General features: G+C 48.9%; 11 protein-coding genes across 12 annotated transcripts in view; 8 read left to right on the top strand and 3 right to left on the bottom strand.

Annotated features, from left to right (window-relative positions):
• Window positions 1–2,751, top strand: part of PPTG_15573 (hypothetical protein) — a gene marked incomplete at both ends in the record, with an annotated part of 6,010 nt that extends 3,259 nt beyond the window's left edge. Inside the window, one exon of the mRNA XM_008912826.1 lies at window positions 87–2,751. Coding sequence (XP_008911074.1) covers window positions 87–2,751 — 2,665 coding nt within the window. The remainder of the gene's footprint in view (window positions 1–86) is intronic.
• A 542-nt stretch (window positions 2,752–3,293) lies between these two features.
• Window positions 3,294–4,043, bottom strand: PPTG_15572 (hypothetical protein; the record flags this gene model as incomplete). The annotated part of the gene is made up of 1 exon (XM_008912825.1): window positions 3,294–4,043. The coding sequence occupies one exon, from the start codon at window positions 4,041–4,043 to the stop codon at window positions 3,294–3,296; it is 750 nt and encodes a 249-aa protein (XP_008911073.1).
• A 1,210-nt stretch (window positions 4,044–5,253) lies between these two features.
• Window positions 5,254–5,985, top strand: PPTG_15571 (hypothetical protein; the record flags this gene model as incomplete). Its single annotated transcript, XM_008912824.1, has 3 exons — window positions 5,254–5,479; window positions 5,549–5,709; window positions 5,773–5,985. 3 exons carry the CDS (start codon window positions 5,254–5,256, stop codon window positions 5,983–5,985), a joined length of 600 nt encoding a protein of 199 aa, XP_008911072.1.
• A 456-nt stretch (window positions 5,986–6,441) lies between these two features.
• On the bottom strand, window positions 6,442–7,706 carry PPTG_15570 (hypothetical protein; the record flags this gene model as incomplete). The annotated part of the gene is made up of 2 exons (XM_008912823.1): window positions 6,442–6,511; window positions 6,757–7,706. 2 exons carry the CDS (start codon window positions 7,704–7,706, stop codon window positions 6,442–6,444), a joined length of 1,020 nt encoding a protein of 339 aa, XP_008911071.1.
• Window positions 7,707–8,150: 444 nt separating this feature from the next.
• On the bottom strand, window positions 8,151–8,920 carry PPTG_15569 (hypothetical protein; the record flags this gene model as incomplete). The annotated part of the gene is made up of 2 exons (XM_008912822.1): window positions 8,151–8,823; window positions 8,889–8,920. 2 exons carry the CDS (start codon window positions 8,918–8,920, stop codon window positions 8,151–8,153), a joined length of 705 nt encoding a protein of 234 aa, XP_008911070.1.
• A 193-nt stretch (window positions 8,921–9,113) lies between these two features.
• PPTG_15568 (hypothetical protein) lies at window positions 9,114–9,835 on the top strand (the record flags this gene model as incomplete). Its single annotated transcript, XM_008912821.1, has 2 exons — window positions 9,114–9,133; window positions 9,214–9,835. The coding sequence occupies 2 exons, from the start codon at window positions 9,114–9,116 to the stop codon at window positions 9,833–9,835; spliced, it is 642 nt and encodes a 213-aa protein (XP_008911069.1).
• A 402-nt stretch (window positions 9,836–10,237) lies between these two features.
• On the top strand, window positions 10,238–10,626 carry PPTG_23757 (hypothetical protein; the record flags this gene model as incomplete). Its single annotated transcript, XM_008912820.1, has 2 exons — window positions 10,238–10,315; window positions 10,501–10,626. The coding sequence occupies 2 exons, from the start codon at window positions 10,238–10,240 to the stop codon at window positions 10,624–10,626; spliced, it is 204 nt and encodes a 67-aa protein (XP_008911068.1).
• A 2,087-nt stretch (window positions 10,627–12,713) lies between these two features.
• PPTG_15567 (hypothetical protein) lies at window positions 12,714–13,524 on the top strand. The gene has a single exon (XM_008912819.1). It carries the CDS (start codon window positions 12,760–12,762, stop codon window positions 13,450–13,452), a length of 693 nt encoding a protein of 230 aa, XP_008911067.1. The 5' UTR covers window positions 12,714–12,759; the 3' UTR covers window positions 13,453–13,524.
• A 70-nt stretch (window positions 13,525–13,594) lies between these two features.
• PPTG_15566 (hypothetical protein) lies at window positions 13,595–14,213 on the top strand. The gene has a single exon (XM_008912818.1). The coding sequence runs from the start codon at window positions 13,864–13,866 to the stop codon at window positions 14,059–14,061; it is 198 nt and encodes a 65-aa protein (XP_008911066.1). The 5' UTR covers window positions 13,595–13,863; the 3' UTR covers window positions 14,062–14,213.
• Window positions 14,209–18,283, top strand: PPTG_15565. 2 transcript variants are annotated; one of them, XM_008912817.1, is made up of 5 exons: window positions 14,209–14,255; window positions 14,398–17,023; window positions 17,093–17,241; window positions 17,308–17,396; window positions 17,466–18,283. In XM_008912817.1, the coding sequence occupies exons 2-5, from the start codon at window positions 14,779–14,781 to the stop codon at window positions 18,046–18,048; spliced, it is 3,066 nt and encodes a 1,021-aa protein (XP_008911065.1). In that variant the 5' UTR covers window positions 14,209–14,255; window positions 14,398–14,778; the 3' UTR covers window positions 18,049–18,283. The 2 variants fall into 2 exon arrangements, with proteins under 2 accessions (XP_008911065.1, XP_008911064.1); XM_008912816.1 differs by having other exon boundaries at window positions 14,209–17,023.
• A 1,204-nt stretch (window positions 18,284–19,487) lies between these two features.
• On the top strand, window positions 19,488–20,588 carry PPTG_15564 (hypothetical protein; the record flags this gene model as incomplete). The annotated part of the gene is made up of 1 exon (XM_008912815.1): window positions 19,488–20,588. One exon carries the CDS (start codon window positions 19,488–19,490, stop codon window positions 20,586–20,588), a length of 1,101 nt encoding a protein of 366 aa, XP_008911063.1.
• Between the last annotated feature and the right edge of the window lie 1,330 nt (window positions 20,589–21,918).

The raw sequence follows: 21,918 nt of genomic DNA, 5'->3' as shown, positions 1-21,918 counted from the left end.
GGATCATGTTGTTACTCGAGCGCTCGATGCGTATCTCTTCCTCTTGGAGATGTGGTGAGGCAGCTAATGGAATTGGAAAATTACAGTTGCAATTTGGTTAATAGCAGTGAAGACGCCACGACATCTAATTTCCGCGCTGTGTCGTATCTTGACGACTATATTTATCGCCCGAAGATGCTGGAGAATCTAAATCTTTATGAATTCACTATGTGGTTCTTCCGAAAGAAACACGAGAATGCTATTAGCTTGTGGCTGGGCTTTCTAGACAGGCATCCGTTGTGCAAGTCACACTGTCTAGGAAAGCGATACGAGGAGGTCGTTCCTGTCCTTCAGACGTTTCGTTTTCCTCGCAATGAGGGACAAGCATCAAGTGAGAAACGCTACAAGTACGCTGTTCTCTCGTTGGTGCTCTTCAAGCCCTTTCGCTGCTTGGCGGATCTCGTTTCACATAGCTCGGACGAGCAGATGTGGATAGACTGCTATGACCAATGGAAACCTCAGCGGAGTAACTTTGTAGAAGAAATTATGAATAATATGGAGGACTTTTATAGTGGCTTTGAACGGGCAAAGTCTGCGCGCGAGGAAGCGTCGGTCACTTCTAAGCCAGAATCCCTAACACCTGACGGTGACACTAGTGGAGATGAGAATGATGACCTCTTTCATGGTGATGAATTAGATTTTGATGACTTTGTAATGGAAGAAGACAACCAGAACAGAGATTTGGGCGATTTGTGGACATCTGACGATAACATCGACGCTGTCTTAGAGAGCATGGATTTAGACCCTGCTTCTTGCCCAACAACCACAGCTCCAGATGACTCGATTGCTCCCATGCTCGGCATTTTTAGGGATTGTGGTCTGCTAAAACCTGCTGCGCAAAATATTTTGGAGAGTGATATCATCGAATGCTGTTTGCCTGACTCGCTATCAATTGATCTTATGAAGAAATGGGTGAAAGACGACAACACGGATAACGCGTTGTTAGCCACGTGCGAGCCGAGATCAGGTTTAGTAACTCAAAAAACAGAAGTGGTAGAGCTTCTAGACGGGGGGCTATTGGAAAGTAACATGACTTGGCAGCCACCCTTGACTTTGGCATGCTCACCAAAGTTGACCAAGAATTTTGCAACGATTTCGGATACATCAAAGACGTTTTCTCTCAACAAGAGGCAGCACTATGCATTCACGGCAATAGGCAAAGCCCTGCTGTCACGATGGCGACAAGCGGAAACGCTGCCTGGTGCAGATATATCGCTTTCGTTATGTCTGCGCCAAACACAACTACTTCTCTTCCTCGGAGGTGAAGGTGGCACTGGCAAGAGCCGCATCATAGATGCAGTACAGGCATTTTGCGATAGCTGGGGTCGCCAACAGTCTCTCATAAAGACTGCTCTAACTGGAAAAGCAGCGACATTGATAGAGGGGAGGACATTGGCGGCATTTTTACTGCAACTTCGCAAGAAACGAGCGACTGACGAGATCATCAACCTCGAATTAATAATCATTGATGAGGTCTCTATGATGAGAAAATTTCAGCTCGCACAGCTTGACAAGATCTTGCGTATTGCAAAAAGAATGCCTGACGTCGCTTTTGGTGGTGTTCATATCGTCTTGGTGGGAGACTTTTTACAACTACCGCCTGTTGGTGGCGCACCACTTTTCAAGGACCCCTCCACTCAAGCAAAGTTATCTTCTAATGAGCTGGCTGGCTTCGCGTTGTGGCGCCAATTTACAAACGTTGTGATCTTAAAGGAGAGCGTTCGGTTTGCTAAAGATCCAGAATGGGGTCGTGGTTGTCATCAAGCCCGTCTCGGAACTTGGACTCCAGAGTTTGTTGACCTCATTAATTCTCGTGTCCTGACCGCTGCAAGCACAATCGATGCCGCCGCCAATGACGAGAAGGCGACCACGTTTGTGACTCCTGATAATTCTACCAGAACGGCAATCAACCATTTATTCGTATCAACAACAGCGAAGCTACTGCCTCACGGCGAATACCCTGTACGGGTAGTTGCAAACTTCAAGGGAAAGTTATCATCATTACGTCGATCGGAAGTGCGGGATATCATGTCACTCCCCGACACAAAATTCGGCCGGTTGGCGCCGTATCTGGACCTTATAATTGGTATGCCTGTCCAAATTACGCAGAACGTTCGTCCGGCAAAGCTTGTGGCGAATGGAACTTTGGGGCTCTTAGAGACGATCCTGTATCACCCAGACACACAATTCCGACTGGTTCACGACTCAGAAGCTGATATGACCGTGAAAGTTCCCAGTATACCGCCTCCAGCAGTGCTCGTCCGCATCGACCGCGGCCCAGCAGCTTCAACCCTGCTGGGTTACAATGACGCAAATCTGTTTCCATTATTTTTCGATACAGAAGCTTACAATGCGTGCAATATCAGCCTTGCCGGCTTCGTGAATGGTATCCCACGATCTCTCTCGGTTAAGATACAACAGTTTCCATTGGCATGTGCAGTTTCTTGCACCATCTACAAAGTACAAGGAGATACCTTGGATGCTATGGTAGTGACGGATTGGCGTTCAAAATGCGCTCAGACGAACAAAAGAGAACAACCGTATTTGCTGGTGTCGCGTGTAACGTCAAGATCAGCTTTTACAGCTCTCAAACCACTAACTAACGACATTATTCAATGGGCCAAGCCTTCTCAAGCGACTTTAGATGAAGAAGCACGGCTTAAACGTTTCAGCGCGGACACGATCAAAAGACTGAAGGCTCGAGTTGAGTGAATTTCGTTAAAAGCAAGCTATTTTATGTTATTAAACGAAGTATTGTGGTGGGGTTTGCTTGTGACACGAGATGTCCAAAATCCTGGCGGTCTAATACTGCGTCTCTTTTTCCTGCTTCTTCTTTTCGAGCAAGCTATGCCTGCTTCTCAGCCGCTCCTCGTCGCCACTGTTATCGATGCTAGTGCGTCAGGTATTCCTGCCGCTGCTGTCTCTGCTCCTGGCCTAGTCAGACGGCTCCGCACTGCGCACATTGTTTGTGTATTGCTTTGGTAGTTGCACACGACAAAACTGCGTTTGCGATAATGAGCTGAACAACGATATTGATTTTAGTCAAGTCGACGTGGTTGTAGTTGGGGCTTCACAGTTGAATACTACTCTGTCTCAATAACCAGAAAACAACATGTATTGCAAATGGGAAATGAGCCCTACACTTCCTAGACTTTACGAAATGCAGACGCGCACATTGCACGCCACTAATACGTGCTCTCGATTGTAGGTGCTGTTGAGTGCCGTTTTGAGCGGCTAGCAGCCGGCACCGGCTACTATGGCGCTGCAGCGCGACCACCAGTGCTCCTAAAGTAGAAGCCGTGGAAGCGGTTCAGGTGCTTGCGCAACGAGTTTGGACTGCTTGCGCGGAACGGGCAGTTGAACGCAAAGCAAAAACAGTCGTCAACAAGGCGCGTATCGTCCATTACTGGCACAATATTGGGAGGTTGGTACTTGGGGCGCGCATACTGTGGGGTGTCGATGAACCCGTGGACGCATACATTGTTCCCTGCGTACCCCACTCTCGCATACATGCAATCGCCGCGAAAAAGCACTATGTCACCTTGCTTGAGTCGAATCAGGTGTCGGTTTGACAGCATTGCGATGTGGTTGTTCCAGCCGAACGCATAGAAGAAGGTGTTGTCTTCAAGGGCCAGATACATGGAGCCCGGAACAGAGGTGACGTCCATGCTCTCTTCACCGGAGATCCGTGGGGCGAACTCGCGTCGAACGAGTTGGTCATCGGCCCCAGCCACCGTCTTTAAGAAGTGCCATTCGCTGGCGGATCCTTCATCAAAGAACGTGCGGTAGTGACGCTCGAGGTCGACCGTCAAAGCACGGGCCGTAGAATCAGGGACAAACGCTTGGAAACGGTTGTCGTCGAAGTCGACGTTGTTCCAGGTGTCATGGATCCACAACGTCGTGCTGTCACGGGCCAGCGTGCGTAAGTCGTTGGTGATGTCATCCGGGACAGCCCGGTAGAGAACGAGGTGGCCGCGGGTGTTAAGCGTTTGGCGCGCGTACATTGCTGTGGGCAGGCGAAGGCAAATGGAAAAGTGAATTCGGACCTGGGTTGCGGATATGTATTCATTTACGAAGGAGGGTAGCATAAGTGAAAACAGTGAGACGCTGACTTTGATATTTTGTTCTAAATAACAGGATGGATGAGCACGGAAGATGTGTTTTATGGCGGAAGCGTTGCTACTAACATTTCTAAACGTTGAGATTGAGCTCATGCTGGTGACCTCCTGTTCGCTTTTGGAGGGCGGATTAACTGATGCAGGAGTCGATACGCACATCTGACAAAGAGCCCTGGTGACCTCCATACGCTGGTTTGTATGGTAGTTTGTTTTTAGGGTTAGCTCACCCGTGGGTCTTGCATTTTAAAAGGAGACACCAGCTCTGCGGACTTCAACAAGCCTTCGTAGAGTATCTATTGTCGACGCATACAATGACGCCCGCGCGTCTTTCTGTTGATGCGGCATGGGTCGGATATCTATTTACTTCGACATCCTGAAACCGGGTTTGCCCCAACGCTTTGCTGTGGCCAAGTGAGTGTAATGTGGTGTTGTGACTCTGGAAAGGATCGATGGAGTGCATGTTAGCTATTAGGGGCTTCATACCCTTACTTGTATGAATAGTTTAGAAGCAAGCGTAAGTCCTCGTGGAATCAATGCTCTCCTGGACCAAATAAGGAAAGGAACGGAAAGACAGGAAACATATCCTGTGCTCATCCACGAGTGGCTTTACATTTTAAAAGGAGACATCAGCTGTGCAAACTTCAACAAAACTGTAACGCATACAATGGCGTCACAGCGGATGCGCCATTGCTCGGATATCTATTGTGTCGGAAGCACCAATAAACAAGGTTTGTACTAATGCTCCGCTGGTGACGAAGTCGTGCTGTATGTGTGCAGAGGAAAGCGACCCAGTCTGCACTAATGTATGTTAGCTAAATCGGTGTAATCTGACAGAGGTGGCAAATGAGATGCATCTGCGGATCTTTCTATATCTTTGAGAGACCTCTTATTCCTTTAAGTACTCCTTTAAAAGGGTGCGGGGGGCCCTTCAAATTAAAAGGAGACATAGTTACATCTTTATCTTCAATAGATATGTTTTGGTACGGAGATTTGGCAGTTGTATACGTCGAAGTGACGCATCAAGCATAGCTTACTCCACGCCCAGGACATTATTTTCGGCGACGTTCGCTTTGATTGCCAGTTTCCAATTTCGCCCATGGTGAGCAAATCCAAAGCAGCTACTGCTTCGCCCGCTGCTAGCAGCAGCACCAGATCTGCAAAGGTAAAACCCTATCAAGAAGTCATTACCGTGCGTGCGTCCCCTGTTACCTCACCAACTGAAACGCACGACGATAATCAAGCTCTACAAGCTCGGCCAACTCCGTATCAGCGGCTCCGTGAGCTCCTCGCGGACGCTGGGCGCGTGATATCCAGTGTCGAAGGTAATGATGTCTTGTGGATTATTTTAGCGCTTCGCTAACTGCGAACGGTTCTATGTCGTCGTGAATTAGAGCTCCAGCAACATATCCAGGCCTCTGGCAGCACTGAGCACAGAATCACCTTGAGATTGAAGCTCCTCTGGATCTCTGACCACGTTCACAAAGACCTCGCGTTTGTGAAACTACACTTCATTGATGCAGCTTCACCAGAGCCTTTGCAGGACCTTCTCGGGGTATGGTCATTTAACAAGTTCATCACGTGGGAAAAGCCGCTAACTTTATCGATGTGTACGCAGCTCTTTCGTGATCAATATGACCAGAACCGTGATGCCGTGAACTCGCTGCTGTTTACAGCTACAATGTGGAACGTTGAATCTTCGTCCCGAGAGCTTCCTACTCCGGATACAATTGTCACCATCACCGACTGCTCGAAGTTGGCTTTGTATCGAGACAAAGAATGCCAGGCAACGGTCCGCTTGAGAGACTTGTCGTGGCAGCGTGAAGAATGAGAGTGCGTGCTGCTGTGGCCAAAATTCGTATTTTGAATAGTTCAACAAACGAATGCAATCATTTTGTTTTTCTTGTACGGTTAAAAGTGATACCATCGCAGTTATGGACGTATGCATGGAACTACCATTATAGTGGCTCAGGCAACACGAGGTAACACATGCTCGTGGTCATTTATTAACAAAACTTCAAACAAATATGCATGCAGTGGAGTAGTACATGTATATATTCTGGGACTGGCATAATAATGCACATTTCTTACCGTTGTATAAAGGGGGTAACACTAGTGGGCATACTGGAGGCTGTGCGAAAGACTATAGTAGATGCAGACGTTAGCCTGAACATACTGTGCTTAATAATAAAATCGAGTAGAATGCCAAGCTGGAATCGTTACGATACCATACAACAGCACCAAGCTACATGTAGCATTTTCTTGCAATATTATAGTTTATATATACTTATAGCCAGTTGGGCAATTCCGATAAGTGAGTGAGTCCAGCATTAAGCTGAGTTTCCTGGTTGCGCAGCCTGAAGTTAGTCCATGAGAGAACATCTAGCTTGTTCAAACATGCTCTAAAGTCATCCTACAATTACAACCTATTAGCCGATCAGAAGCCGTTACTTTTGTGTAACTACTTCAGGTTACGGAAGGTCTACACAAGTCAGTTAAAGACTTCCTCAGTTTTCTTCGTTGTTCACTTTACAAAATAAAATCTTATTAACGTATGTATATTTGCAGTAATTAATCCAAAAGAGCAACTTTGCGCACAAACATCACTCTGTCGATCCACTCGCCGTACGACACCAAAGTACGCTTGGTATTGTCGTCGTAAACTAGCCTTCGAGATCCGCATACTTGAAGGACGAAAGCATGTCCGACGGACATGGTGTTGCTTGCCGCGACTAAGTAAATTCCATCCTCTAGCTCCAAATTCTTAACAGCATCAATGCCACGGTGGCCGGTACGGTGCCTGTTAAATTCGATATCGGCCATTGACAAGCGTGATCCGCCCAAATATATTTGCATAACGAAAGCACGGAACACTCGCCACGATATGCCACGTGATAAGTCTTGGTTCAGTTTGTTGGACCGAGAAAGAAATTCTTCAATGTGTTCATCTGTAACTCCGGTAGGCTCGCCGACCATTCCCAGAGCTTGCTGCAACGCAAGGAATAAGCAGGTACCCGTAGGATTTGCGCCTGCAACACTAGGGTATAACTCCGAAACAAATTGAAAAAAATCTTCCTTTCGACCAGCTTCCACCCATTTGTCAACAACTTTAAGTACGTCTCCAAATCCATCCTGCAAAAGCATATCCCGCGGCTCCCAGGTTCGAGGATGTCGCCCATACTTCCTACTTCTCCATAGAACACGATATAGCACTTTCCCACTCGCAGTGGTTACACGGTCCTTAACGAAAGCTACTCTCCATTTTGTTGGTGGCTGTACTTTTTTGGGTCGGATACGCCGTTTTGTAGGCCGCTGAGGTCGTGTACCAGGCGTTGGTACGAAAATCTTTGTCGTCGTGCGATTACGAGTTCCCCGCCGGCACTCAACCACTGGAACTTCACTTGCGATTGTTAATTCCGCCGACGCTTGATGACGTGTTGATGCTGTGGCCTCGAATGCATGCTGAGTGGGTAATCCGTCGTTTTTGTCGGGTGCAGATGAGACTCCGTGCCCTCCATCAACCATCCGATCGATTTGAGTCAAAGGTGGCATGATCTCCAAGGCTGGCGTTTGATAACGGAACCTCGGACCAATCAGCCCCTACTCGTCGAACGTGAATATCGCGCTTGAACCCGACAATTTGGAAGTGACAGGTACCAGTACACGAAGTCAATCATTCGATTTCACCACAACCATTAAAATGCAGCTCAACATAAGCTTGCACAGCTGTATGCAGTACTTACTACAACTGCAACTTGTGCTTCCTTCCAAAACTGTTCTTGGCCTGAGTGACCATCCAACACGGCTCCCATATGTACTGCTGGTGCACTTGCATCTCTTCCGCCGAAGCACGACCGCAGTCTGGTACTCCAGCTTGACCAACGACACCGTGTAGCTCACCACTTTCTTCATCTTATCCATAAGGAACACGATGTTTCGCGAGGCACATATCCCAGCAGGTTTATCTTCTGCTCCAGGTGGGCAAGCGTCATGCCCTCACCTCCCACGTAGTAGCTGAGTCCCTCCGGCGTTCGCGTATAGGAAGCAGTCGCCGACCCACTTGCCGGTGCCCACCTTGTCAGAGATCTCGTGCAGCAGGTCGAAAGCCCCGTCAACTCCTTCCTCGGGCGAGTTCGTGCCCGCACCAAAGGTTTGAGCCGCCAGTTCCATGTTGTAACGCAGTACTAAAAAGCTCGACTCATACGCGAGTACAACGTGGCTGCCTTTTTCAAACCAAAACACGTTCTTCACTACCACGTCAATCTTCCGGATCAGACGCAGCTCCTCCCAGGCGAACATGGCGATCGAGTCGTTGCCCTTGACTCCAATAGCGCCAGTGCCTCCAAACAAACCCTCAGCTGACAACACGCGAGGCTTCTCACTCTTGACTTCTTTAAAGTTGCGAAAAAGTGTTAACTTGGAAATACTCTCATGCACCACGTAATCTCCCGTGCCCGTGGAGGACCAGCAAAAGTCCAAAGCAGCTCCAAAAGCCATGTTGCGCAGCTGCTGCGCCGTGTAGGTGATACACTCACAGTCACCGCAGACCACCGCATAAGTTACGTCATAACGTCCGTTGCTGTTGTGCTGCACCTTCTGCGGGTACACTTCGCAGCTTCCAAGGTCTCCAGCGGCCAGCAGTCCGTCCCACTCCAATGTTGACCCGAGACTTCGACGGTTTGAAAAGGATGAGGAGCAGCGGAGATTCGATCTCTATACTGTGTGGCTCCTCACCGACGAAGGGGTGCGGAGAGATGGAGCTCCATTGTCGGACCGAGCGGACAGATGAACGTGTCACTGTCATTCGTGGCCTCTTGGTGTTGGGATTGCTTACAAAGCACTTGCATCCGGAGCTGTAGAACGATGTTCCGCCCCGTATGATTCGCAGTGGTGGGTCAGTAGCATCCAGAATTTCACGTCGGTGGCGAGAATAAACTCACTCTGGATGTCAAGAGGTCAATGGTGAGCCCTTCAAGTTGGTACCAACGTCTTGGCCTTCCGATCTTTGAGCTTTTAATTGTCTCCTGCCCTCGTTCATTTTTCAATTCCTCCTCTTCAGTTCACTCCACCAACTTCACGATGAACGAGACTATTCCATCGTCACCCAATTTCGACGCCCTGGCCGCAAGAGTCGAATTGTACACGACTTCCCCATTGAAACCCTCAAGAAATATTCCATCTACCGCCAAGACGACGCAGCTGAAATGCTCGGTGTGGCTTCCATCACGCTCAAGCGCATCTGTCGTCGCCGGAACTACAGATGGACCTACCGCGCTTACAAGGCCCAGCAGCGTCGTGACAAACTGGCATTCCAGAAGCGTCGGACTGGTGAAGCCCTGCAGAGACAGAGGGAAACGCCTTCGTCACCTTCATTTCGGATTCCAGAGCTGTTGCTATCACTGGGTCAAGAGAGAAACAAGGTCGTTAACTGCTCCCCGACGTCGGTCAGTGATGTGGGGATTGCGACACCAACACAGTTCCCTCTCACTACTGAGTCAAGGACCTCGGACTTAGTGCGACCGCTACTACCACCGCTCTCTTATTTCCTGAAGAAGCACCAATCAAACTGTAAGAGCTCCTTCAACCAACGCCGCCTCTTGCCCTCGACCGACTACAAGAGCTCAATCTATGGAGCTTCCTTCTTCCCGACTGCCCCAACATTCCCCACTCGCGGTTTTTAACGAGTATCTGTTTGATGTAGTTGTTCATATCAAGGTAGTGTCTAAAGTCAATTGAGTACTTTCAGATTTAGGCTCGAGCAATCTCCATCCTATTTTGAGCTCCGTCCAATTTCCACTCATTCCTGTTTGTCTACCCATTAACAATGGAGCTTCCCTCATCGAGCCGTCCTCCAACGATTGCTTCTGCATTGGAACTCCCAATTTCTCCCAGCAGTTAGCACTAAACTCCCGGCGTTTCCTTTCTGATCTGATCAATACCAAGAATGACGTCACTGCTCTTACCTTATCCCCGACAGTATTTCGCTTCTCATGGACAATTGTCGTAGTCGCACACCTAATTTGCGTCGTTTTCCTCGCTGGTTCGGCTGCCACGTACTCGTATCTGACCAATTCTATTATATTATGGCTTACTACGTGAAGCTCTGGTCTCCAACAGAGGGCAATGCATACTACGGTATCTACGCTATCATTTGTGGCATTGTGAGTGGAATTCATACTCTTCGAGTACTACAGCTGGTATACTGGTCTCTTTGTGATCGTCAGCTTGTCTTTCGCCGCAGTAAGGCCCTGCCAAATCGAAGCTCTTCAAGCGTAAATCCGATCATCCAGCAGCGGGGGAACACAACCGACTTGCTAAAACTGAGCTGGAGAGCTTTATTTTCTAGAACGGGACTATGGTGTCGAAGGCCAGTATTTTCTTACAATCTTCGTCATACGCGAAGTCGTGGAGCTCTGTACTCAGACGTACCAAGCGCATCGGTCCAGTCACTTACTATCGCGCGTGTGGCTGAATGATATTCTGGTAGTGATGCTGGTAATTAACTGCTGGTCTACTATTGCTATTCAGCAGTATCTCGGCCATAATCCAGCACTTGAACGAGTTGCAGCACTGTTTGCCGACGTTTTCATCTGCATTATCATGGTGATCATCGTTCCAGCTATACTATTCATATCTTACGCGTCCGTATTCGACATTCCAAACTACAGATTTGGTCCGACTATTTCGCTTTACGACCCAACTTTCATGGCGGTCTTGGTCCTCGAAGCGCAACTATCTCTAGCTTCAAGTTTGACGGACTTTGTGGCAAAGATTGTGCCTCATTTCGCTGTTTACCTGTCTCTCGTGAGTATCAGTGGTTTGGTGACCCGAAAACAGACTTCAATCTCCCCCGAAGTATCCTCAATTCAAGTCAAAGTGAGATCTATCCCACAAAACTCCAGTATTCCCGAGAATTCTGCCTCAAAGGAAGTGCGAAAACCCTTCAAGTCCTCTGTGTGGTTCAACCGATCCGTCAAAGGCATATTCTGCACATGGGGTTTGGTAGTTCTTGCACTCCACGTACACGCTGTGATCGTCTCCCAATGGACAGTTGTCCATGGTTGTAGGGCTTCCACATGGCCATGGTTAACCAGTCGAATCTCTTGCTCCAGTTTGGTGGTGAATTGCGCCAAATACGGCACCAATACTGCTAACGACATTATCTTCGAGCAGATAGACACCTCCGTCTTGGCTACACTTACATTCGCGCATTGTCCGGCTTTAACCATGCCTTCTCCATTCCCAACGTTCCACAATATCTTGATTCTACATGTGTATAATGCCACTGTGGTGGCCTGGGGAAGCGAAAAAAGTATTGTGTCGAACCCCCGACTGTCCACTTTGATTGTGGCTCGATCTAGAGTCACTTCCGCTGCAGCGCAAGGCCTTTTACTGCCCATTTCACTTTCGACAGTGCAATTTTGTGATACAAATATCTCGAGTATTCCCTTGGTATTGCCCTGAAGCCTCGCCGTCCTGCAGACCCATTTCTGCCACCACGCCCTTGATGCTGGCTGTGTGGACATCGTTATTAGTCGTCCAGATAAGTTTCGCGCTTCCACCGACGTCCATATTCACTACGGGGTTGTCACGGCCCAGTCACAGCACAATTGTGCCTTCAGCGTATGGCCAGTGTATTGGCCGATGGTATGGTCCCATATTTAGTCTTTGGCAAATTGTATACTTACCCAGACCTACCGTGGATACCGCTTCCGTTCGTGTTATTACAGTTATTAATACCGTACAATCGCAGTGCAAAATACACATTGACATTTACTTAACCAAAACAAGTACCGTGGTTTGCCACAAAGTTAGGCCTCCAGCATGGCTACAAGTGGGTAAATACACGAGTAACCGAGAACTAAGTATGAGTCTCCGTCAAAGGGCGTCCCATTCAAGAAAACGTCCCATGTAAGTATTGCAAATGGACGCGCCATACAAACCTCAAGTGAGCGCAGCATCCGTATTTAACTATTTGCGTAAGAAACATGTGTAGCCATCCAGATTTTCCAAAATATGGTTTTAAACTCGATAAAATCTCTAAATCTTGCCCCGGAGAGCTGTTAGCTTTCAGCCAAGCCTCGGATGAGACTCAACTGGTCGAGGCAGTATAACCGGTAAGAAAATCTCATAGATCCTTCAATGCACTGGCACGGAAATGTGGCCAATAGTATAAACGGAAGTTTATGACCAATCAGGTGCTCTGGCTATGAGAAATGATGAGATTTTTAAAAATGTCATCTTTTTTAGGATGCCTCTCTTCGGTTTTTATGAGATGTAAAACCTCGCGAGGTTTCCTCGCAAGGTTTTATTTCTCACATTTTTTTTAGTGAGACCGACCTCCAAAAGTCTCATCCGAGCCGTGCTTTCAGCTTAAGGCTGAAAGAATAATTCCGCTGCAGCAGAATATGTGTTATTATTGTAAGGCGTTCATATTTGACGGTGCTTCAACCGCCCAAAGGTGATGCGCAATCAGACAAAATATGGAATAATCTACGCAGTGCGCGCGCCAAGCACAGTCACTCAAGAATTCACCGCGCAGAGAGGTAAGCTAAGTTGTACCAAGTAGCCCAGGCCACATGAGATTAATGCCGACACTGTACAGATGACGAAGATCCGGGGATCTCGCAACTATAGCGACGACGAACAACGTCTTCTGCTGGAGATCCTTTCCGATCACATGCCACGCAAGGCACCAGATTGGAGCGCCGTGGCAGAGCTGTATAATAGTAGGAGGCGTGAGGCCTGGAAGGGAAGGACTCCCAAGAGCCTGAAGCGAAAGTTCATGTGCTTGTGCGCCGCTGCCAGCAAACGCCCTCATGAGTATGAGAACGAGGTGGAGAATCTCGCGCTGGAGGTGAAGCGAAAGATCGCCAAATCAGCACGAGCGCCCGAAACAGCCATGCATGTGACGCTGCCATCAGCAAGAGAGCGACCCGATTCAGAGTGCGACGGAGAGAGCGGCTTTTGCTACACTCGAAGTCGTGTCACCAGTGTGGCTGCCGATGATGCTGAAAGTACACTGCCTCGATCCAGCGTCAGCCTGACGTCGCCTGAGGCTTCACGTGTGGTGCTGAGAGACCTCGACACTGCTCCATGCATCTGCTCACGCACCGAGACACACCACAGCCATCGGCACATGGAATGTGGTGTGATTGAGCTATTCCTGTGGTTTCAGGAGCGGGATAAGCAGACTGTAGAGCAGTGGAATTGCATCCAACGGAACCTATTCGACGTTAATCGCAAGCATGACCAGCTACTAGAGAGCATCTCAGAACTAAAAAAGCACTTAAGTTAGCTAGCTCCCCACCTCTTGTTAATGAATACAACGCGTCACTAGTACAGGTGTCTTCGCACATGTTGCTACCAGCTAGTCACGTGAAGAGCGTCTCAGGAGTTGAGACCGCCTCGAACAAACAGTTTACTCCAGGACCGAGGCACGTTCTTTTTAAAATGGGACATGGTGGTACGCTGTCGTTCGGCCGCGTTGCTAACAGGCAGCTACTTCGCCTCACTTTCAATCCCCCCTCCCCTGCAGCATCAAGCTTGACCGACCACGTGATCACTCGGGAAGTCTATGTCAGGCCGTGGGCAAGGGGTTAACGGTGCGGGCGGCTCCTAGCGACATCGACACGTTTTGCGAGATAGCATCCATGGCATCTCAAACAAGTCCATTCGTCGACTTGCTCGTCGTGCTGGAGTGATCCGGATGTCTGCTCTCGTGCACGAACATATGCGCGCCGTTCTCAAGGTATATCTGAAATGTCTGATCAACGATGTCATAGTGTACACACAGCATGCGAATCGGAAGACCATCAAGACGATGGATGTTGTGTACGCACTGAAGCGCCAAGGACAAATGCTCTACGGGTTCAACAGTGGTTTAAGCAAGATAACCAAGAAGTAGGAAGTGAAAAAGTACCGTAGTGGCGAAAACCTGATTAAACTTTACGCAACTTATCTTACCTTAACTCAACCCAACTCAACTCGACGCACCTCAACGTACCTCACAGTCCTACGAACTGTGATCCCCCCGGGACGACGGCCCGGGCTAGCAGTTACCAGTGGTAAATAATTTCCCTGGTAAAACGGTAACTACCGGTAAGTTAAATCACAACACTAGCTTCGACTGTCAAACAGATAAACAACGGTTGACGTCGAAAATACGACGACGACGTACACTGTTTGAAGTTATTCCTGACCATGGTACTTGCTCACTTTCGATACTCGTGCTGCAATGAAGGACGAGACTCCGAGGCACAGCGTGTCCCGCCGCTTGTCTCGTCCGCGACGAGCTAGTGTGGAGGAGGAGGCTGTCTCGACCCCCACTGCGGTGCGGGCAGCTGCTCGTGCAGCTCTAAAGGAAGAGGAGATTCGGCCTGCGGCGGCGGAAACCTCCCACCAACCTGTCAAACTCATTCCGAGGCCTCCGCCAGTGTCGACGTCGCGGGAATCGAGTTCAGCAGACTCCAGGACGTTCCTTACTGCTCTCGTGCCGTCGAGGCGACCGTCACGACGACAAAAGGAAGTGCTGCGACCTCCGTCGCCTCTGGACTCATTGGAACCTTCCAGCGACTATGTTGATAGTGGTAGTGCACCCGAGCCGCCAGCGCCAGCCAACTACATGGGGTCGGAAGCCATGCAGCAGTTCTGGAGCATTTTCCATCGCCAGGAAATAGTTCACAATAACAAGGCTGTGCCTCCTTCTGTGTCGTCTACAATTACTCGTCCCAAGTCTGCTCGCTCCAACTACCTCGCTGCAGTGCGCAACCTTCGACTATGTCCTGAACCTCTAGGTATTGTACGGCGCCGTATCGTGGACAAAGCGGCATCGTACGCGAGTGGTAGTACAGCACAAGAAGTGAATCTCAGCAGCTATCGGATGGGAAATGCATACGCTGAGGCCTTTGGAGAAGGTTTCTCGTTGCTACCGTGTGTTGAATCACTTAATCTTTCGCATAACCGAATCGGAGACAGAGTCGCTTCCAGGTTAATCGCAGCAGCAGCCGCTGCCGCGGGTACGCAGGGCACAGCGGGGCTGCAACAACTCAATCTGTCCCACAATGCATTGGCGACAGCTTCATCGCGAGCGCTCACCGAGTTAATGCGGCGGTCGCGTACACTTACGTCGCTCAATCTATCGCATACTGGAATACGTGACCGCGAAGTCCAGCAGCTCTGCGAATCGCTTACTGTCAACCAGACCATCGTACGTTTCCATCTGTCTGAGAATCGCTTCGGGACGCCAGGGATGCTAGCTGTTGCGCGCTTTCTTGAGGAGAATTCACGCATTGAGGAGCTGTATCTGGCCTGGAATCAACTACGAGGTATCGGTGCACTGAAAATTGTAGAGGCACTCAAGTTCCACGCGTCGCTGCGTGTCTGTGATCTGTCGTGGAACGCTCTCAGCTCGTCGGGCCCCAGTTCGGCTTCTGCAACTGCAAATACTGTCAGCAACAGCTCAAGTGGAGTGCTACGACCACGAGCGGTGGTCACAGCTCTTGCCGACGCGCTAGCAAACAATAAAGTGCTGGTACATCTGGATCTGTCCAGCAATCGTCTAGATCTCGAGGACTGTACGCTACTGGCCAAGCAACTGGAGAACAACCAGACACTCATCGGTCTGCACATGAGCGGCAATTGTGCCGTCATGGACTCACGCGGCTTCCTCATCCCGAAGGCTCAAGCTCACGACGAAGACGGTGGAGGGTCAAAGAGACTTCGAGATCAACACAAACTCTATTCAGTCGCAGTTTTTGAAGAAGTGCACAGTGACGCTGGGTCGGGTGTGTTTCCATCTCATCTTATGTCCATTGTAGACGCGTCGTGTTGGTATTGTGGACTGTGGACTGAGCATCGCTTCACGTGGACTCCGTCAGCTGGACAAGGCCCATTTGCTGGAACTACCGACCGATTCGAGATAACTCCGTCCATGGAGGTTCGTTTGCACCTGTCTGTTGATGACTGGAGAGGTGTGGCCATGGAGCGACGAGAGAATGAAGGTGACGGAGTGTCCTTCAGTGCTCTGCGCGTCATTCCTCCTGGTGGTACCAGCTATTTCTTCACGGTTGTCGACACAAATACAGGCACAAACAGCACAACGAATGTGAGTTACCACTACGTCAACTCGCGTCCCAGTCGTCCAGTACAGCGTCAACGTCGGTTAAAACCAGGCAGATCTGGTAGTTTACGGGAGAGTGAAGAAACCGAGACTACCGCAGCAATCGAGGGAGGCGTGTTCGGTACTTTGGAGCGTCTAAACGTGATACGTCTCACCCAACGTGGAGGTCGAGATCCCTGCAACACTCTCGTTCCACGTAGCTCAGGAAAGAATAATGGAAGGCGAGGCAAATGGGATATCAACAAAAGCGTATTTGCACGACGCAAACGCGAGTCTGAATGCCGCAGCTTCGTGGATACTGACGGGTTTATCACGAAAGCCTGTGCTGCAGACTGGAAACAGTGCAAGATTGATCGTTTTGTGAAGGACCCAGTACGAAGACGTGAAGTGGAGGTTAGCGTCACTCGCTGGTATCGCACTGTGTGCAATGCCTACCGACGTTACTGTGGTCACAACGTTTTAATGAACTTGGCACCTTTGGGGTCGTTAACACTAGCGGCAGCCATGCAGCTGCAAAATGACGTAGCGTGTGTGCCTTGGTCAGGATACACCGAGTTCCTTTCCGAAGCTAAAATACTGGATGAAACATCAGAGTACTGCTCGCTTCCCGACCTGGAGAATGTGTTTGTGGCCGCAAACCTTGAGCTTACGCAAGAGGCAAAAGAAAAGGACAATCCGGACCGCAGTCTCACGAGATTTGAGTTCTTGGAGTGCATTATTCGGATCGCCACGAATAAATACTTTAGAAGTACGTACCTATCTGCTCTTGTAGTTAGGATTTATATGATGCGAGGCTTACGGTTGTTGCTTCATGCAGCCAATGTGTGTGACACCCCTGCCAAAGCTGTGGACAAGTTGATGCAGGAAAATATACAGCCCGTGACCTCAGAGGACGCTAACGAGTTCCGTTCTCGCTTCCTTTATACAGAAGAGATCAGTGATGTCTTTACGGAGCATATTACTCTGGTACGTCGCTCTATTGTTTCACAAAGTAGAGGCTGGTGTCGAGGCTGACGTTGCCCGTTACCGTAGCTACAAGAACTGTACGATGCCAACATGGGCAAGTACTGCAAGCCTGGCGAAAAGAAAGGAATGCACCTTGTCGAGTTCCTCGGTCTCCTGTAAGCTACCAGCTTGTTAACGAGGAGTACTGTTAGGAAACTAACTTGTGTCTTCTAATGCTCTTGTAGAGAGAAATACCAGGTCTTCTCCGACTCATTCCGTGTGCGTGACATTAAGGATCCCTTCTTGGCGTGCAAGTTGATGGTGCTGGATGAAATGACGACTATGGGCCACAAGAAGCTTTACCTCACTGATTTCATGGAGATCATCTTACGTGTGAGTGTCTTGCGCTATCCGCCTCGGACTCTTACGGTGGATGAAGTTGTCCGCAGTTTACAGAAGCTGCTGGTCAATCACTTTTACAAACATGATGTGATAGTAGGCCAATTCTGTGAAGCGATTGATCAGGCTCTCGTCAAAGATCGTCTGGAGGCTTTCGCGAATGCGATCAACTCGCAACGAAATCACCCGCAAGCTGCTGCGACATCAAACCCTCGGAATCGCGGTGGAGGACGGTCGGCAGGACATGTGCAGCGGGCAATTATCGCCGAGGAGAGTGCGTCAGATACGGATGAGGCTAGTGAACCAGAAGAGAACGTGCACAACATTGAGAGTCATGCTACTGCAGATGGCAATTTGAAGCCGGAAACCTCAACTGAGCAAACAATGGAGCAGGACGGGCTGATGGTGCAATTGGGGGCGTCTCTGTAAGAGCTCCAAGATTGCTGTGAATACGAAACGAGTATCACAAAATGCAAACCACACGAGGGATCTCGGTCGGCTTTCCACGGTGGGCAACTCACTCGTTGACGACAAAGCGACGGCTGAGCAACATGTCCATGGCTGGGTCGTGGTCAGAAATTGACTCTTGAGACGGAAGATAGGCGATGTCTTCGGAGATGAGAGCTTCTTGCCACATATATGCAAGACCAAACATTTCTCCCCACCTGGACGGTATCACGTTACCGACTTCATGCAGACACTTGAACAGTATCTACTTGTCTAGGTGCTCCTACTTTAGCTGGACGAACCGATCATGATTGACATTTGTCTCGCTTCGCCAAGATAGTGTTCATCAAGCAGAACGTCATGAGAGTGCATGAAGTCCAACAGGTAGCTCCCTTGTCACGATCAAAGAGCAGCGAGCAGTTGCCACATGCGATTTATACTGTCGCAACGTGAATGGCACTGCAGGCGAAACTTTACAATTAAACGTATCAAAACGTTTGATTTCGATGGTTACCAAGCTGCTGATTGCAGTGCTTTGTGGCTGTTTAGCAGGGAACCCGAAAAATATATTTCTTGATAATATATTTATATTTTTCCTGTAAATTATTTATTTAGGGTACACCTGAATACCCGTTACGAATTTAGCAAGTGGTCGCACACTATTTATTTTCTGTGTCCACGACAACCAACAGGTTTGCTGGTTGGTGTTGAGCCTCTCAGCAAGTTGACAGCTCGTTTCATCGCTCATTCTGCAACCCTTCCAAGCTACCTCATCAACCACGATGTCTGACGCTCTCCTCACTACCCTACGCTCGAGGTCAACCAGAAGTACTGGGACGTCACTACTGTTGATGCATGCATTTGAGTATAGATGGATGAAAGTTGCACTAATAATCTACTGTTTTGATGTGCATCTTACAATTATTTATTTTCCATGATGACATTTACCCCAACGCTATCTATTGACAAGTTTCTTAGAAATAGGTATAAATGATATTGTCGGGTTCCCTGCTGTTTAGTGCTTCGATGCGCAAGCTTGAAGACCGATGGGGCTTGGCGCGGTAGCCAGGGGATCTCACTTGTACCAGCCAGCAACAGGCCGTTTCAAACCCCTCCCAAACGAACAAGATCAGCTTCTGCTCAGGCAAGGGCACACGTCCCGCTCGTGCTATGGGAAGCTCCTCGTCATGTTACTAGAGTTACGTGGTAACTTTACCCACACATTTTTGATGTTCTACAGCTTCATCGCAATGATCGCCAACGCCACTGCACTTTCGCAGTTTCTTCTACCGTTACGTTTTACTTCTGGTACGCGACTGCGTTGAGATAATGCATGGCATGGTGAGCATTTCCAAGCTCACTTTCCAATTGGCAAGACGTCACAAACACTTCATTGAGTGACTATCGACGAAGCACCAGGAATGCTACCCTTCAAGCTCCTCAGTACTCTAGTAACATTCACCTCAGCTCTATCGTTCATAGGAACATCGGCACAAAACTTCTGCATTCACGGCATCAACTACAACCCTCGTATTGGACCCGACTGGGCTCCAGTTGAACAGCGATGCAAGACCCCCGCTAGTATTCAGGAGGATATGGAAACTCTAGCTCAAGTCACCCGCTCCATTCGCTTGTATGGGCTTGAAGACTGCGACCAAAGCTCGACTGTACTACCTGCAGCTATCAATGCGGGTTTAACCGTCTCGTTGGGCCTCTGGGTCACCGGTGATGACGCTGTCTTCGAGTCGGAGTTTGAGCAACTGCAGACGCTCATTCAGCAGCACTCGGATCTATTCACTAGCGGAAGGATTGTTGACATTCACGTGGGTAGTGAAGCCATCTATCGGAAGGAGATCACTGCCGCGACAAACATCGAATATCTGCAACGTGTCAAGGCTCTTCTCACCGCTTACAACGTGGATGTGCTTGCTACAATTGCAGAGATTGGCGACGTGTATCTGGCCCACCCAGAGCTCATCAACGCTGTGGACTTCGTGCAAGCCAACGGTTTCCCCTTCTGGGAGAGAATCGCTGTAGAGAACGCTGTAGCTTACTTTGAGTCGAGAATGGAGCCGCTGTATCTACAGGCAATTGCCAGTGACAAGAAATTGGTGATCGGAGAGACCGGATGGGCGTCGGGTGGATTGAGTCCCAATGCGTCGGAGGCTTCGCCCTCGAACGCCGCTCACTACTTCAACGACTTCTATCAGATGGCTCAGCAGCAAGGACTCGAGTTCTACTACTTCGAGGGTTTTGACGAGGAATGGAAGGTTTACACCACTGATGACACCGTCGAGGGATACTTTGGCCTGTTCCAAGGGGACAGGACACTCAAACCTGAGATCGCTGCTCTCTCGCTTGGCTCAAGCTGTTCTACTAGTAGAAGCGAGGAGGCCAGTGCTAGCTCTGGTGCATATACTCCTGGAACAGACGCTCCAGCCCCCACCGAGTCTACCAGTACCACAACGCCGCCGCCTACTAGCACCGCCAGACCCGAAGAGTGCCACGTAAGACGGTCGTAGCTAGTGAGCCTATCGCTTCCTAGTTATACATGATACTCTTTTTGTGATCACTTATCCATTGCTGTGTCAACTCAAGCATTAACACCGCAAACCCACAGCTAGTGCAGATAAAATATAATGCACTTACGGTATCGCATCACGGACCAATCCTACTAAAGAGACTTTGTGACGCTACGAATGAAGCAGCAAAATTTTACTTCCATAACGAAATTGCCGCTGGTCCAGCGTGTTGTTATGCAATCATAGTGACCAGGAGTACTAGCATTTTTTTTCTCTACTACTGCCAGTTGTGTGCGAGTACATCAAACCACATGGTACTTATTAATAGTAGTTTTATTTAATCCTTCTATAATTAGCTTGTGTACTAAATACTATTCTCTGAAATTTATTTCCAGAGTTTTCATTTTCCAAGAAATAATACCCCGTGTATCTATATCCCGTAATTACACAAATTCAAGAAGTTAATACAAATATCTAGTGATAAAGTCGTGATGGCCATCGGCAACGATACCTGTTAAATTAACTAAAGGGGATTTGGGCTGGTAGTGCTGAGTAAAAGCACTATATGATCTAGTATATCGTCTGAGACCTAGACTGAAAACATTTTTTTTATAGCATAATGTTTGCTGGTTAGGCAAACATTATGATGTGAAACATTAGAAAGCCGTGATATCTTTCGTTTCCGGGAAAAAAAGTTACAGTACTCATCGAATTCTTTTCTCCATTTCTCGCCAATATTTCCACTCAAGTCATATTTTGAAAGATGGGGAATCTGGTCTGGAACCTTCCATCAGACTTGTTCTAAGCTGAGTGTTGGCTCAGTTCGGCTTTTTTGTAAATCGCGGTAGCCACTCCACCCTCCAAGGGAACCCTCTGCTGCGGCTCCGAACTGACCGGACTCAAATTACCTACCTTTTACCAATTAGTACTGTCGGCTGGCGTAAGCCGTTACGCTCTTCAATCCAACTTCAAAAGAGCGGGCGGCTACATGAGCAGGTGCAAGAAGGGAGATGCCGCCCGTTGGTGATCTCAGTAGAGACGGCTGGGGAGAGGACACTTAGACCAACAGCCGCAACCTCGGGCAGGTCTGTAGGCCTGTCCTCGTGCACCGTAAGCCTGAACATATATATAGGGTGAAGGTGGACCCTTCATGTGTAGCCTAGTGGTTTATTCCAGATCCAACGCTCCACGGTCGAGACGTTATGTGGTGTTGTAATTCCCACGGCAACTCTAGCTACTAGTGTAGGTAGAATAAACCCACAACAATACGTCTACCAGAACGGTAAACGATCGTTGGGCGTGATCTGAAGACCCAGACTCAGCCCTTACA

Source organism: Phytophthora parasitica (genome assembly GCF_000247585.1).
Source record: "Phytophthora parasitica INRA-310 unplaced genomic scaffold supercont2.50, whole genome shotgun sequence".
In the NCBI taxonomy this organism is placed as follows: Eukaryota; Oomycota; class Peronosporomycetes; order Peronosporales; family Peronosporaceae; genus Phytophthora; species Phytophthora nicotianae.
Note: the sequence above shows the minus strand (reverse complement) of the source record. Positions and strands in the feature narration are given on the sequence as shown.

What these genes read in the sequence shown, in the direction of transcription:
- PPTG_15567 (XM_008912819.1), top strand. Translation starts at nt 12,760, where the DNA reads ATGACGAAGATCCGGGGATCTCGCAACTATAGCGACGACGAACAACGT.
- PPTG_15566 (XM_008912818.1), top strand. Translation starts at nt 13,864, where the DNA reads ATGTCTGCTCTCGTGCACGAACATATGCGCGCCGTTCTCAAGGTATAT.
- PPTG_15565 (XM_008912816.1), top strand. Translation starts at nt 14,392, where the DNA reads ATGAAGGACGAGACTCCGAGGCACAGCGTGTCCCGCCGCTTGTCTCGT. An exon ending in CACGAATAAATACTTTAGAA is followed by an intron (nt 17,024 to 17,092) that starts GTACGTACCTAT and finishes TGCTTCATGCAG; the next exon opens with CCAATGTGTGTGACACCCCT. An exon ending in TTACGGAGCATATTACTCTG is followed by an intron (nt 17,242 to 17,307) that starts GTACGTCGCTCT and finishes CCGTTACCGTAG; the next exon opens with CTACAAGAACTGTACGATGC.